Here is a 16,750-nt window from a genome sequence, read left to right as displayed (position 1 = left end):
TGTTACAGTGTTACAGTGATACTTTCGCCGACAAGAGCCTGACAGCCATGGAGTGGGACAGAGAGCGCTGCCGAAGAGCTGCAGCGGTGGAAGAAGCACTGAGCGCAGAGGATGCTCGCACGGCGCTGGGAGGGGGGGGGGGGCGTGGGATGCCCAGTTCGAGGCACTGATTGTAAGGCATGTGACATTGTTACCAGGTAGGTGGTGATAGGTTCGCTGATCATCCCATGCCCGTGTGGTACTGATGTGTGCCAGTGGCGCCATGCATAGCCTACCATTGTCATTCCCTGCGAAAACCCCGAATGAGACGTCATTTTCGTTCCCTTCTGTGCTTCTGGGAGAAATCGCCCGCCGACGTCATGATTGCGTGTAATTCCTTCTCCTCCCGCCAGGCGTCGCCCGCTGCCGTCTGGCTCGGCGATGCGCCAGACACCAATCGGCGTCTCCTGCCCGTGAGTCGGTCCGACCCTCCCCACGAGGCAGCGGCTGCGGCCGGACGACGGAGGCGCCCTCCAGCGCGCTGATCTGGCAGCGACGGCAGCGCGCCTCGCGGCCGCCTCGTGTGGCGATGGCTGATGAGGCCTGGTGGTGGCGGGCGCCAGGGCGACCGGGCGCTGTTGTCGTCGCGTGAAGCTCAGCCGTTGCTGCGGCGTCGATGCCAAAGAGACAGTGCGTTCACGGCGGATGGGACGGGCGTCGCGCTGGAGGTTTGAGAACGAGCAGAGGCGTGTTGGGCCCTTGTCAGGACGCGGCGGTGCAGTGCCGGCGGGTAAACGGCCAGTGACGCGCCGTCCCCGAGGTTGGGGCGGGGCTGAGCGCGACGCCAGCACCACCTAGCCCTGGCGGACGGCGGAATCATGGATGCTACAGACACGCTGAACGCCAGCCCTCGGGCGCGGGTGGGAAAAACGTTCGCTTTCGTGGTAGGGTATGACATTTGGCTCTTTTGCTTCCGTGGTAAGGTACGCCATATTGTGAAGCAGGATTTTGAAATGAATTGTGTGCCGCAGCATTTTGAAGTGAGCGATTTGAGAGCGTCGGTGATTGCCGTCCCCCGTAGCGGTTTTACGCGCATCACCCGGCACTAAGCGCCGTTGTGACGTCAGTGGTACTGTTCTTTGCATTCGATGATCTGCTGCGATTCTGGTGTGCTAGGCGATGCTGCACAGACATCAATCGCTTTGGCATGGGATTTGTACCATGTTGAACAGTGCACAGTGTTATTGACTTGGAGACACTTGAATCCTGCAGATTGTTGTGGCTGTTTATGCTTTGGTGGATTGATTATATCGTTTATGAATTTTTTTGTTGTTTTAACCTAGGTGGTGTTGACTGGTTAGTTTTTGCTAACTAGAACGGATGTGAATCTTCTTTGTCGGGAAGCCCAGGGCTGAGCCGGCGTTCTGTAGCGGCCTCGACGCCTGCGGGAAGCGCCCTGCCATCCGGCCTAACACGCTTGGGCTCAGGCGTTGGGGCTGAGTGTTCACGAATCGGTCGGGCTGTCCTTGCGGCGCGTGTAATAATCCTTGCCAGTGCACGTAACAATTCTGTCCTTGCTAATTAATACCTCTGCCCCCGGCAATGAAGTGCAATGCTATGACTGAACCTCATGAAGTGAGACGGATAAAACGTGATCGCTGTTTTTGCCTGCATTAAAGAGGGCTACGGGGCTGTCGTACTTCGGGGTAATGGCACGCACCACGCGAGGATGCAGAATTTCTCCCGTGCGTCGGAGTACCGGACAGAAACGGTGTAGCCCGCGGCCTCTGCATGCCTGATCAGCAAGGCTGCTCTCTCGTCGAAGTGAGCCGTACTTTTGCAGTCACCGACGTGCTGAACGATGAGTGCAGCAACTTCGCCGAGAACATGATCCCAATATCTTCGGTCGTCGGCATTTGGCAACCTGCCAGCAGCCAGCGGCTGACACAGGCGCGGTCAGATGTCAGGGGCTCGTTTTTCAGGCTGTGGGTTTCGGCCGCGCTCTGATCGGAGCAGTATCCACCGTGCACCTGTCGCGGGGATCGGCCGAAGGGTGGACCTAGCCTACCCCCAAAATCTGATTTCTCCCCGGATTTCGGCCACTTGAATTTTCCCATTCGATGTTAAGTTAAAAACTTAACTTATATATCGTGCATTCAGAATTGTTTTTCTCTGGAGGACTGGCTACCCATTTCAAGTTAATGTAAGTTGGCTTTTGGTGAAAAACTTAGAATGGAGTGTAATTTACAGAAAACGTGTTAGATCTTGTTAGATCTAATAAGAAACCATGATGACCATCGCTGTCGCTGATCGTGTTGTATAACCAGTACAAGCCACGGCTAGGCGACAAATGTACTTGCCACTGTTGGGTAAAACATGCGTTTACTTTTATCTGGGTCACCCTGTACTTTCAAAAGCTGCCGCATATTGCAGTCAGTTGTTCCTTATCCCAATATAAGCATTATCCTTTGAAACACTTGTCAAACATGTGCAGACTGACTCAACATATGCAGGGTTGCGGTGACAAAAGCGCAACGTATCTCGGGGATGATATTTGGCACGAAATTATTAGGCATTATTAGCATAATGCGTAGTAATAAGTTTAGGTAAATGTTGTCTTGTATGTCAATGGTTAACATAATTGTTCTGTATTTTTTTGGTTCCGTGTTCCCTCCGCTCATATGCATTCCTTAGCACAGGGGAGCGTTACGGGGGGGGGGGGGCTGAGGCCCCCCGAAGCCGTAAAAGTGGCACTTCCGGGTTTCCTAACATCATGTGACCTGCAATCCGTTTTGTTTAAAATGTGTGTCATGCCTTCTCTTCATCCCTCGTCTGTCGGAAGTGCGTTAACGAACCTGGTCAGAAATGATATTGATGCGGCATTATACCTAGCTTGAACCGAATAACATAAAATGCTCCTCGCGTCTGACAAAGACTCTACGCGACGAACATAGAATCTTCGTCATCCTGGCTGCGGACGCCAAACGCCGCGGACTATTTTTGCGTATGACGGCATGGATGACATCACCAACACAGATTCCCGTCGTCCGGCCCGCCGTGATTTCAACCCCGACTCCTGCCGCACGTCACCCTTCGACCGGTGGTGGGTGCGCTCGACCTTCGTACCGTGCGCTGATACGACCCTGCGCTGTATCGACGCGGCGGCGGGTTAGCTGACGTCGCGCGTGGACGCGCCCCAAACGCTCCGCAGGTTCTAATTTCGGTAACCCCCGGGGTTCGCCATCCTTGGGCCAGCGGCAGCTTGGGTCATCCATCGTTCTGCCGCGGGGAGGTGCGATGGTGGGTCTCTTCCCCGCATGTGGCACAGTGCGGGGTCTTTGTTCGATTCGTTTGGTGAACATGCCTCGTGTCCGTGACTGTCGTTTATGCTCATGTTCGATACCGTGGGGATCCTGGGCTTTAAGCCGGCGGTCTCGCTTAGTTGTGTAGGTCAGCGGTGAGGTGTGCATACCGAGAACGCGGTCCAAAGACAGTGGTGCTTCATGTTATATCGCTGATCGCATCCAGTTTGCATTGTCTATATCGTATGCATGACACCCAGCCAATTAGCGGTGAGCTGGTCTGGTCATTTATTCAAATGATTTGCATTAATTATCCGTGAAAATATCTGTGCGTCCCTGTTAGGAGTTCACATTTTCGGGCACCTAACAATCGCCTGCTCCCAGCACATGACGAACAATGATAAGACCGCATTGGTGACAGATGTCTTGTCGGTGACATCACGTCATGTGCTTCGTCAGTCGGCACGAGTCATGCCTCGCCGCAATCCTGATGGCTGACGGCAGATTGATAAGCCATCTCTATCTCACGTCCTGAGGAAATCGCACTGCAAGCTGTTGTCTAATCGCCGCTCCTTAGTACGGGCGCGAAGCACTGGCTACCACGCGATGGTTTTCGGCTGCCGCGGCTGTCAACGCGCAGCTTAGCGGCTTGACAGGGTTTGCACGGATGTAGTAAGCTGGCGACTTTTGCCGCCTCACGCTAGTTCATGGTACGTACTGCACACATTGTTCTGTCAGGCGCCTAGACCGTGTTGATTAAAACAAGGTGTTGTTCTTAATGAGATTTGGTCGTCAAGAAGTCAGCTGAGGTTTTTTCAAAAAATGGGATGGAGTGAATGGCCTACCTACCATTAAAAATATCATAGCTTTCACCCTTAACCGCAGGGCAGTGCGTGCCAAGGAGCAGCGCGAGATCGCAAAGGTATCGCAAATTTAGTACGCCACTGCACATTTGGTTTAGTGTATTTAGTGCAAACTCTATCGAGTCGCAAAGCAACAAGTGCGCAGCGACAGCAGCCGTGAAGCCATGCCGTGGTAGCCAGTCCCACAAACCTGACGTAATGCTTATTCCGCAAATGGACTTTGGGTTTATTGCGCAATAAAGTACCACTTCAAGGAAGTCATGTGCCCCAAGCCACTAGGCGGTAGTCACCAGTCGCTTAGCCCGCCTTTAGGGCAGCATTCTGCAAAGCTAGCAAGAGAAGAAACCAAAAAGAGGCTTCCGCATCAATCAGGAGAGTAGCCGCACCTTTTCACATACTGGATTCAAACACGGAGTTGGAGTGGTGAGGGACAAGCACTTAACTGAACGGGCTCGGCCCTACCATACACTTCAGTTGAATTGCTTTTTGTTTGTTTTGTTTGTCTTAATTACGTAGAAATTTACGTAGAAAGCCCTTCCCCTGATACTTTCCTTGCATCTCTCCTCTGCACAGATTCATTGGAGACCAGCAGGGCTCAACCAGAGTGGTGAGGGTCCCGGAGTGCCGGATCCCGTGTATCCCTTCCCTGATTCCCCTGATTCAGACGCTTGTTTCCATAGCGGTGCCATTTAGATGGGTTTAACAGCCTTATTAAGTGAAAGCTATCAGAGCACCAAGACCCCCTCATAAGCATTTCTGGTAGCGGCACGATGAGGAGAGCAGCATTGTGTAGCACTTCAATTACGACCGCGTTTTTAGGTGCGGCGTAACGGCGGAACATTAAGCAAGAGTCTACAGTAATGTTTTCAAAGTCAGTGCTTTTGAGGACTCGTATTGCCGACACGCCAGAAGTTTACAGCCTTCATATATATATATATATATATATATATATATATATATATAGCCTATTATTGCCCCTCCCCCGAACGCTGAGTGAGTGGAATTTTACCGCGCTCGGCGCCAAGGCCGCGTTCCCCATTACCAACAGCTGTCCACAAGTTGCAGCCTGTGACGCCAGGGGTAAGTGAGTCACAACAGCTCCTACGGCTTGGAGGGTAGTCGCTCATGTATGACGTCGCTACTTGCGACGTCATAGTTGGCAAGTCACGTAGGTAATGAGGCCCATGCCCATGAGGCCCAAGCCCATGAGGCCCAAGCCCATGAGGCCCAAGCCCATGAGGAACGCGGCCCAGGGCATCCCGCCATGTCGGACGATCACATGACCCCAGCGGCCGGCCTGACCCCGGCCGGTAGCGGGCGGGAAAGGTCATTCTTTCGAGATAGCCAACGCGTCGAGTCCGCATATCGCCAATGGTGAAAGAGCACAAGCCATTAATCCGCTACCGCTCGTTTGGGATAGTCAAGGACGGTATGACCCAGGTTTAGGTCGCCAGGGACTTGGGCGTCAACCTAGTGACGGTTAGGCGCTGCCTAGCCTGCGACCGCTCAGGAGAGACGCTCGAAATCTGTGCAGGTCGTGAGCGGAAGTTGGCCTTGAACCGAGTGGCGAAGATGTCATTGCAAATTCGTCCTTCAAAAGGCGCCACTCGACGAGAGAGCTGGTGAGAAAACTGACTGCGAAGAAGCACCCAGCCTTCAAGTCGGCCGTCCACCGGTATCTTAAGAGCAGCCTGCAACTAGAGCTGCCCAAGCTCAGGTTGCAGCGAAGGCTTACCGTGGGCCAGAAGCGCAGGCGGCTGGAATTCACCAAGGCCCGTAAGAACTGGTCCGTTCAGGACTATAGACGCATCCTGTTGAGTGACTAGTCGCCGATCCAGCCCTTCCGAGCCCCTAACCGCCAGATCGAACGGGTCTGGGCCGACAACAGCTTGGAGGTGCCGATTGCTGAGACAGTGAAGCAGCCGTTAAAGATTCTTGTCAGTGGCATGATGAGATACGGAGGCCTCCCTGAGCTACGCCAAGCCCCGTGCGGTCAGACCGTCACCGCCGACTACTACGCCAGGGAGGTACTGAAGAGGACTGCAGCATCGGCGATACGGCGGAGGAAGGGAAATAGCCCACCAACCAAGGTCATACTCTTGCCTCACACGTCGGGGGCGATTTTCCAGCAGGACGGCGCTCCAGCTCATCACGCCAGGAAGACCCAGGACTGGCACCGCGCCAACTTCCCGGGCTTCTGGGAGAAGGATACGTGGCCAGGTAACGGCCCCAACATGTCGCCGATCGAGAATCTCTGGGCGATCGTAAAGGAGGAGCTCAGCGAGATGACGCCGGCCACTTCAGACAAAACCCTATTCCAAAACATCTAAGCGGCGAGGCGGGGGGTCAAGACAGAGACTCTGAACAACATGGTGTGCGGCATGCCGGAGCGCATGCGGTAATGTACACCACTGCGTGGGGATTACGCTGGCAAATAAATCATGACACGATCTCAATAAGTTCTCTGTTGGTGAAGACGATACAACCGCGCATCAAATTCGTGACACCCTGTATCATGAAAAACAAACATATTTTGAAAGGGTGATTTCGGTAAAAGTGAATTGGACTTAAAGCCTTTGCAGGTTTTTTGGCCCTAGCAGCTCACGTCACCACGTACCGTATTCGAGAATGGCTTGAAAAGTCCACAAGGACCGACAGCTTGGCGATTTATGGTGCATCTGTGAGCCGGACATTGTTTAGATGACTGAGCAGCCTGTCGACGGCAAACCTGCTAACTCCGTGTGGTTGGCTTCACTGCTCCATTCTGCTCTGGCTGCCAGGACCTAACATCACTAATAAACCACCCCGAAACCTGCGGATCAGTGCGATAGTCAAGCTGGAGCCGCTGGGTTGTGACTTGCGAGTTAGCCACGCGCTATTAAGCAAAACGTGTGACTTTTGGCCCTGGGCATCTGCTATCGTGGCCGCTGCACATGACTGGCGTGATCTGAAAGTACAAACCGGTCACGTGGTCTCTTGTTTCCATCGGTCCACGTTTCGACCAGTGCCCGCCCGATGGCACCGCTGATCACGTTGTAAGCCACGTCGCACGCCATAAGTCATGGTTGATGGATAATCCGTTTTTGGTTCGCATCAGTTGGCACACACGTCCTGCTGTTGCCCTGTTCAGTGTTCTCAGGTATGCTGTAATGTTCGCTTGCCAGTCAGCCCCCGACGTTCTTCCCAAAAAGAAGTTGGTAACATTTACGCATGCAATGAAGGGAATATCGGTGCCATCGGTGCCATGTTAGCCCTCACCATACAAGGAGCCCACAGAGAAGCCCTAAATCTTATCAATGTATATTCTGGACAATTTTGAGCGCGAAGCTGCAACTTTTGTACCAAATAATATTTTACTACTAAGTGAAATGGACAATTCCTCACCTTTACGTCCATGACCTGACATCTTTCCTGAAGTTAGTTTGGTGTCGCTTTACTTAAGATAGACAAATGGGGCCTCCTTCTTGCAGAAATGTCAGAGGGGTTTAGACTGATTCTCCTAGTGCATCGCTCCGATGTGCATAATTGGTATTACATCTGGGTTTGCAGGTAAAGGTTATCAAAGGTCAAGCTAGGCAGGCCTTTGTACTTTTCATAAATAAGAGATGCTGGATGTCGCTATTTGAGCTTTAATTGCACGAACGCTGACACCTTGAAAGTCTTCCCGACACTGCATCGTTTAAAGAGCCTTGTTTTGTTCTTGATAGTCATTTTTATATAGCCAGAAGGATAAATGAATACAATAGCCCTCAATGCTTTGGTCTGACATATCACGCATCGCATCCATTGATGTCTCCTTGCTAACATCCGACAGAGCTTCACAATAGCTATTCAAGTTTGTCCTGTTCTTAACTCTGTTTTAACCCTGTTCGTAGCACGCATAGCTCTACTTATAACGAGATTCCATGAGCTGCTAATTTGGCCACTATGACTTGACTTGACCTGCTACTGATACCTTTCATCGGCGTTCAGCTACACTCATGTGATGCCGTTCGATGAGAGCCTTAAAATGTCGGTATTCGCGCGACTCTAGCTTGCCTAGTTTTGGAAAGATCTCGAGGACCTCTGGGGCCACCTCGTAGATTGTCAGCAAAAAGAACCATAGCCGACGGTTGAGTCGCGTGAAAATTAGGCGACCAAAGTAGGCGACCCCGGAAATATCTACTAACAGGGGAATGGCACGTCGAATACTTGCACATTCAACCAAATAACTCGCAAATTTTTTAGTTAAACTTCGTGGGATCGGAATGGCCACTCACTGCGCCCTGCGACCGACCGCGCGCGGCCGACGGCGCCCCCAGCGCTGGATGGAGGCACACGCTCGAGGAGATAGCGTCTACTTCCGGTGCCATTCCCGGCAACGTTTCCTCCCCATGCGAAGCTCAGCCTCTGTTCCGTCTTGGACCTCGTCACACCACGTGAAAACCCACCCGTCGGATGCTGGCACCGCCGCCCGCAGACCTGGACGGCGACAGAGAGTATCCAGAACATTCTTCCTCCCGTTACTTCAGACGGCCGTGTAGGCGTCTGAAGGAAACGGCCCAATGACGGCGTGTGTTTGGAGCGGCGCTGTTTATGGGAATTGGCCTTGTCAGAATGTTCAACGGTGCAAGCTGTGAATACCATGCTCACAGAATGTTTACGCGAAAGCGATTACCACGCAAATTGCCCAAAACGTGACTTGGCTTGACTACTCAGCACATTTCCCCGACGAGCCAATACGCTGGTCTTTGACTTCGGAAGCGAGCTTCAATGTCATAATCAGCGTCAAACTGTGTGTAATAGCCAGCCTTTTTCCATCGTGTGTACAATGATGACACACATCTGTCGCTGGAAGTTACCTGAATTGCTCTTCAAGTTCGTGATATTCACTGCAAGCAAGCTCAAACCCCACTTCGACTACCGGTTCCATCCAATTGCCCAACATGTCTTGCAGCTTATCTGTGATCTCTACCAGTGTTGCTCAACTGTAGATCAACATCTACACCATAGCTAAGTCGCAATTTTCCTTTTTCATGCGCTGCACCACAAATTGTTGACCGTTTTCCTGTATACGCATTCTGATGCCTTTGATGTTGACTATCTCCAGCTGAGACTGTCGATCGATATAGTTTTTAATTGGTGACCTCATTTTTGTCACCAAGAGTTTCACTTTAGTTGTCACGCCAATCATTTAACAAATCCTCACGTGAATAATGTTTCAAAGTTTCGTGGTTCTGGCCTTTGTGAGGAAAAAATGTCTGGATGAATAAATCTTTCCATCTTTTCAAGCCGCTCCACTCTCTCAGGACTCCCAGGGAATATGAAAAGCAGACGAATGCAACACAAAAGCGCAACATAAACCGGTGCCAAATCCCTTTTTACTTAAAACATGCGGTGTGACTGTAGCCTGCTATCATTATCATCGAACGACGCATTTACCCGTCCAAGCGCTCTACATTTGGGACACCTTAAAACAGCTCAAGCCTTCAGAGCACCAGATATGGCGAATTATTCAGGGACGGCTGAGACCTCAGCACGTGCGGTTACACAAACAGGTGCAAACAGTGCATGTTTGTAAGCGGCGCTGACGCAGCAACGATATCATCCTGCACGCTATGGACATAGGAATCAGAATCTCTCTTGAAACCGGTTTAAGTGCGAATCAAAGAAAGACCAGCTAAACTGAGAGCGAACAGGACATTTTCAAAATGAGCGTATAGCACATGAAATGAAAGGAGCCTTCATGCCACAATTTTACAAGGTCGCGGCTATTTTCACTCCTAACTGATGAAGTTGGTGCCTTGTTGTGCGCGTAAAATAACCATAACCGTCTATCCACATTAAAACATCAAAAAGTAACGACGGGGTTACAGGACGTGACTTTTGTGAGTGTCCAGTTACACCGTCTCTGGGCGGATCCATGGTTTGTGCTGGACCTGCTTGACAGGCTGCACACATCGTCCCACGCTGCGGATCCGGATCGGGTCCGGGTCCACGCTGCGGATCCGAATCGGGTCCGGAGCGTGGACGTGAATTTGGATCCGGGCTCCGCTTCAACCCATGTCGCAGAGCGTTTTCGCTGCTGGCGAGTTTTGGATTAAGCGCGTTTTTCGAATGGGGTTAAAGGAAAGTTGTTATCTAAAAAAGCTCGGTGGAACACGGCTGAAGTGAGGTGAAGCATTGCACGCCTTGTTCATTTTGCGACATAAACGGAAAATCACACATTCAGTCTGCAATGCACCCGTTCAGCTTTCATGAAGCGGAGAAACCACGAACTTGCTATTAACCTGCGCCCGGCCGGGAGGGTGTTGGCTTCCCCCTGTGGTTTTTCGTGCATAGCTCAAAACCAAAAGATCGCAGCGACACCAAATTTGCATTACCTGTTGTCTGTCAGTTTTTCATTCTGCGTGGGAATTTAACGTTTTGACCTGGCAAGGTACCTAGAAGCAAGTGTCTTTGATGAGGTCAAAGAGGTCGATTTCTCGCAAATTTTGACCACGCATAAGTTTTTGCACGTTATTTGTCATTGCTCAAACTTGCTATAGTAATAAAACACAATAGTACATAGTCTGTTTATTTCGGATTTCTCCCAACACGCGAAGTGAGTGACCTGAGATGAGTCATTTTTTCGACTTGTTTCGCAAATAATGTAAATTTGAGAAATTTTGTGTAGCTATGTTTGTACATGAGGAAAAGGGTACCAGCTCATATGTACAATCATCATGTGACCACAGAGCACATGACTCCAGAAGCCTAGCTCATAACATGCATCTGTGGGCGCCTTACGCATTACCCATGCTGAGCTCAAAATAGGCAGTTTTATTAGTTAATGTCGGGCGCAGGATTCGAGTATTCTATGAAATCATGTATTGCCATCCTAATGCATAACGAGGTCACAATAGGTCGCGAGGAGACATGCAAGGTAATATGAGGTCATCCAAGGCAATGACTTCTGTTGTCAGTAGCGGAGAGGCTAGATGGACGAGTGCGACGCGTGTCACCAACTTTATGTCGTGTTTGTGGAGTTTGTGACGCTTGTGTTCATGAACTAACGTGCCTGTCCGCAGTTTGTTATACATGCATTGTGAAGCATCGAAGGAACTATGCGCATGATGTATACAGGCGCTATGCGACCTTGAGTACCCTTAGATTTACTACACACCATGTCTGACCACAGAAAATTATCGCATTGGCCACTTAGACCCGGTTAGCACTTCAATATTTCATTGAATGGCTTATAAATTGGGTCCAAGTTGACCTAACTGGCCTCTGACCTCTAGGTCAGCCTGAAGTGGCATCTTTGTGTCTGAGAAAACTTCCCCTACAGCTGGATGTTATAAGACAAACTTAGCCAGAGGCACATTGTGAAAAAGTATCGCTCTTGTAGCCTGCTGGTAGACCCATTTTGCAACCGTGACCTCACCTGACCTGGCCGCTGCGGGGGGCAGAAATGGTCAGAATGGACTTTCCATAGTCTGAACGCTTATTTCTGAGCCCTCAATATCCGTCTTGACTTGTTAACATATGTTTTAACTACATTTACCAGAGCGACCGTTTTTTCCATTCGTGACCTGTAGCAACCTCACATTTGACCTAAGGCCAAAACCTTGGTGTGCATTCTTCATGATTTGACGAGACCTTCACGACAGTGCCTTTGTTCTTTTTTTGTACGACTTCAGGAAGTGAGAGATCCCAGGGTGGAAGTCAACTTCCCCCGACGGTGCGCGGCTGCCTCAGACCCTGGCCGAACGCAAGTTAATCCGTGGGCCGCAGTTAAGATCGACGTGAATGGGGACTGGAAGGCAAAAGAAAATTGGTTGAACCTCGTGGATTAGACTGGATTAACATGATGGGGAGGAGCAAACCACAGACTAGTAAATGTACTCATGTGCTCTTCATTCAACGATGGTATGGAAAGCCCCGCAAACTGTGACGAATGGAAATGGGCTGTTCAATGTCATCTTCTGACACGATGAATTTTACCGGATCTTAGTTGGAATTCGTCAGACTGGTTTGTGGGAGGATCTTATTCACTTTGGATCCACTTTGCATTCACTAATGGGTTGAGTCCGGTGGATCTTGGAATGCAATTCACAAAGGGCCCTAGTTCGCAAACAAAAGGCTCATAATTCGTCAGGCAAAACTGCAAGGAAATTACGCGCTTGTCACTGAACTGCAAGATGGCATCCCGATGTTTCCGTGTATCATGTTCCAGTGACCGCAAATGGACCGCATGACGGCCGGGTCGGGCTAGGCTGATCAAGTTCATAGCGTTCAAATGTTCCTGCAGAGTCGTTCTAGCTGCGCCGTAGCTCATAGAGAACAGGTACCACGCACCGCGTTCCATTTTCATTCGGCGGTGTGGGCGACCTGCAGCAGTGGGCTGTTGCAGGGCAGCTACGGTGGCGTACGGCAAACAGGGGCGACGGACGTATGACTCACTCTTCTCTTCCCACCATCCCTCCGCTGAGAGCGCTAGACGAAAGGGGAGTCATTACTCACCGGGCTGATGACAGGCTCTCCTGGCCTTGCCGACGTGCCAAAGGTCGCGTGCGCGCCTCGAAGCGAACGGGCTGGTGGCTGGGAAGCCCCGCCCGCCCCCTCCTCTCATGACTCCACCAGTGACGTGGCCGCGCTAACCGGGGTGTACTGTGCGCCCAGCGGGCATCCGCGGGAAAGCCCCGCCGCGCCCGGCCGAGGTCAGAACAACAAGGGTGCGGCTCGGCGCCAGAGCTGCAGTCGCCGAGCGAAGCCCGCCCTGTCCGCGGCGTCCGTGTACGGTGCGGTGCGCTCGCCGGCGGAGAGCAGCGGCGTGTCGTCGTCTCGCGGCCCGAGCGCGTCCCGTCCCCACGTCCCACCCGGCGGTGTCCGCGGCCGGTCCGCGAGCGGCCGTACCCGAGCCGGGCAGCCAGCTGATACCGCGGCATCGGCTCGGGTCTGGCCGGCTGCAGCCGCGAGCTGAGTCAGTCGGCGGCGGCGCGGCGCAGTAGGGCGCGGGAGGGGCCGGTGCGGCGCCATGTCGCTGGGAAATGGTGCTGGCGGGCAGCGCCAGATGCTGCCGGAGGCGGCTGACGTGCAGGTGAGGGCGACGGAGGTGATGCCGTTGACGGAAGCGGACCGCAGGGCTGAGCAGTGCGGAAAGGTGGAGCAGAATGCGGAAGTTGTGTGCAGGGGCTCTGAGCAGGACAGCGACGTTCAGCATTGCCAGCAGAAGTTCAAACTCAAGGAAGAGGATAAGCTCACAGCGCAGGGACAGCAGGCTACCACTGAACAGCACCACCAGCAGCCTGATACCTACGAAGATGCCCAGGGCATAGATCAGGAGCAACAGGTCAGCACTGGACAGCGTCACAAGCAGCCTGAAGCCAGCGAAGTGGTCCAACCCACAGAACAGGAATATCAAGCTGACACGGATCAGCATCATGAACAACCTGAGGTCAGTAAAGGGGTTCCACCCACAGAACAGGAGCATCAAAATGACACTAAGCAGCAGCGCGATGAGTCCGAAATCAGCGGAGAGGCCCAGCGCACAGCAAAGGAGCAATACATCAGCACTGCACAGCACCATGAGCGGCCTGAACTCTGCGGAGATGTCCATGAGCGTCATGAATCCTGCGGAGGTGTCCAGCACACCGAACTAGGGGGGCACACCGGTTCAGAAGAGCATAACCAGCAGTCTGCAGCCAGCGAAGAGGGTCGACCCTCCAAACGGGAGCATCCAACTGGTCCTGGGCGGCATTGCCAGCAGCTTGAAGTCACCGAAGAGGTCCAGCCCACAGAACCGGAGCGTGAAGCTGAGCCCCATCAACAGCACTCTGGGAATGTTGAGGTCCATCTGACAGACCGGGACCAGCGGGCCAGCACTGAACAGAGCCAAGAGCTGTGGACAGCGACCGATGGAGTCAGCGCATCACCACAACAGCCGCTCGAGACCGCTGAACTACTGGTGGGTTCAGACGATAGCCAGGCGGTGATGGCAAAGTTGGGAAGCGCAAGCCTGGTGGGTTCTCAAGCAACAAACAGCGAGATCATCCAGGCGCCAGCTCGCGTAGGTGACAAGCATACCATGGCCTCGAGTGCCGGGGAAAACGGAGGCGATCGGTCTATTGTGGGAGCAGGCAACCAACAGAAAGCTGACTGTGAGGAGGCCGCGGGTGGAGGGACACCTTCTGATGGTGGAGACACCGTCAATGAGCTACAAAGCGAAGGGTGTGTGACTGATGTTGCCGTTCTCAACCTTGCTGACGCGACAAACAGTGAACAAAGGAAGGCTGGATTTATTGCTGGGAACGGCGTCACAAGTGCACCCGTGGCGGGAGGTGGTGCTGCTGTTGACGAGAGTAGTGTTCCTGAGAATGACGTCACAAGTGCCCCCGTGGCGGAAAGCGGTGCCGCTGTTGACGAGAGTAGTGTTCCTGGGAATGACGTCACAAGTGCCCCGTGGCGGAAAGCGGTGCTGCTGTTGACGAGAGTAGTGTTCCTGGGAATGACGTCACAAGTGCCCCCGTGGCGGGAAGTGTTGCTACTGTTGACGGGAGTAGTGTTCCTGAGAATGACGTCACAAGTGCCCCCGTGGCGGAAAGCGGTGCTGCTGCTGACGAGAGTAGTGTTCCTGGGAATGACGTCACAAGTGCACCCGTGACGAGAAGCGGTGCCGCTGTCGACGAGAGTAGTGTCCCTGGGAATGACGTCATAAGTGCACCCGTGGCGGGAAGTGGTGCTGCTGTTGACGAAGGTAGTGCTGCTGGGAATGACGTCACAAGTACACCCGTGGCCGGAAGTGATGCTGCTGTTAACGAAGGTAATATTGCTGGGAACGACGTCACCAGTGCACTCGTGGCGGGAAGTGGTGCTGCTATTGACGAAGATAGTGCTGCTGGGAATGGCGTCGTAAGTTCACTGGTGGCGGGAAGTGGTGCAGCTGTTGACGAGGGTAGTACCGTTCAGCTTGTGAATGCCTCTGAAATCTCCGTCACGTTGCAGAAGAGTGCTACTGTTGACGCCAGCAAAACTGTTCCTGACGTCAGTGGCGCCAAAGAGCTCGACCAGTCTATTTCGAAGGCACAGTTGCGTGTGCTGGCGCTGGTAGCATCGGTCCACCAACCAATGTTAAGGATAACGTGCAAGGTATTTACGCAGGGTGCAGGCCAAAGCAACGGAACCAGAGTGTCGCCGCCCAGATTACTGCGCCAGGCCCTGCGGTGGGGACTGCGCCAGGCCCTGCGGTTGGGAAAACTGACGCAGGGCGCAAACAAGAACAAAAGACCAAAGACGACTCCACGGAAGAGGAGACAGGTCACAAGAAGCAGCAGTCCGCCTCTGAGACCAAGCCGTCCAAGGTGGCGACCGCTGGCAAGAAGAAAGCGCTGTCATCCGAGGACAAGGCGTCGAAGGAAGCCGCAAAGTCCACCAAGGGTAACAAGAAAACGCAAGACAAAACCGCAGTTGGTGACGATGAAGAACTCGTCTGGAAAATGTTCGGAAAGTACCAATGCACCTACTGCATGCACAGGTGGACCTCCGCCAATAGTTGGGGCGGAATGTCTCAGCTCTGTGGCGAGTGCTTTGCCTTGGGCTGGGAACAGTACATATTCCCTTACTCACGGGTGTACCGACAACAGAAACCCACTGCGGGCAAAGGTAAGCCCCACTTGAGGGACCTCTGCGAGATGTGCTGGTCCCTCGGACGTAGCTGCATACCGCTCACCATCGTGAAGCTCAAAAAGTCTCGTCCTAGACGGGGGGGAACTCGGAAGTAGAACAGCTGTGATGACAGGCTGTGATGTCGAATCAAACGACGTAGAGTGGTCTAGAGAAGAGTTTAGGACCCTCGTGATGACGGTGATCCGCTGCGTCGTAGACTAGTCGGTTCTTAGGTGTTTACACTGTATGATTTAGTGGTAGCCGAGGAAGCGCTGGCACAAAGAATTCAGCTCTCACAGCAACCGGTGCGGATGATCAGGTCTGTCGTAAATCACATAAAAGACATCCTGACATTGGGTGCTTAGAGAGCATAGATGCATGCAGTATAGAGCTTTCTTTTCTTTTTGGTTTATAGATAGCCATTAAGGACAAAGTTTGTGAATGGTAGGCATACCTTCAATTTGGCGGAGATCAGCACAGATCGTGAATGTTTAGTGTGTCAATGTCCAGTTTTCATTACATACTTTACCAACATTTTGCCGGTGTTTTACGAGATGATCGCTTGTTTGATGTAGTACAGCTGCGTCTGAGTAGTGCAATGCACAGCTGGACATCAACACATTACGCATTCAGTGCCAAGAGGTGATAGTGCTGCTTCGTTCGACCGTCAGCTTGATTAAATTATTTGGCTGTTTGTCTTTCTGTATGTTCCTGAAGTTAGGATTGGCATTGTTACCGATGTCGCGTGGCTTTCTCAGTTCGCTAACATGTGCTTTCTCAGTAGAGGTTTTGTGATTGGGCACTTGACACAGTTACCGTCGGGAAGCCACAAGCAACTGCTCGTTGTAGTTTCGAATAGTTGAGCTATATTATCATGCCATGGGCACCAGGAAGCTCGCATTACCCTTTTATAATAAACGCACGCAAATGACGGAAGCGAGTACAAAAATACCAAATTTATGGAATCATGAAATGCGCTTT

The 16,750-nt window shown here is 52.3% G+C and overlaps 1 protein-coding gene across 1 annotated transcript in view; it reads left to right on the top strand.

Moving 5' to 3' along the window:
- LOC119097030 (apolipoprotein D-like) overlaps positions 1-15,991 on the top strand; it is a 17,706-nt gene extending 1,715 nt beyond the window's left edge. Inside the window, exons 3-4 of the mRNA XM_037220052.1 lie at positions 15,371-15,541; positions 15,987-15,991. Of these exons, the coding sequence (XP_037075947.1) occupies positions 15,371-15,541; positions 15,987-15,991 (176 nt within the window). The remainder of the gene's footprint in view (positions 1-15,370; positions 15,542-15,986) is intronic.
- Positions 15,992-16,750: the final 759 nt, after the last annotated feature.

Source organism: Pollicipes pollicipes, unplaced genomic scaffold, assembly GCF_011947565.3.
Source record: "Pollicipes pollicipes isolate AB1234 unplaced genomic scaffold, Ppol_2.1 Scaffold_2334;HRSCAF=2739_pilon_pilon_pilon, whole genome shotgun sequence".
Taxonomy (NCBI): domain Eukaryota; kingdom Metazoa; phylum Arthropoda; class Thecostraca; order Pollicipedomorpha; family Pollicipedidae; genus Pollicipes; species Pollicipes pollicipes.
The sequence above is the reverse complement of the archived record's forward strand: the minus strand, read 5'-3'. Positions and strand labels throughout refer to the sequence as shown.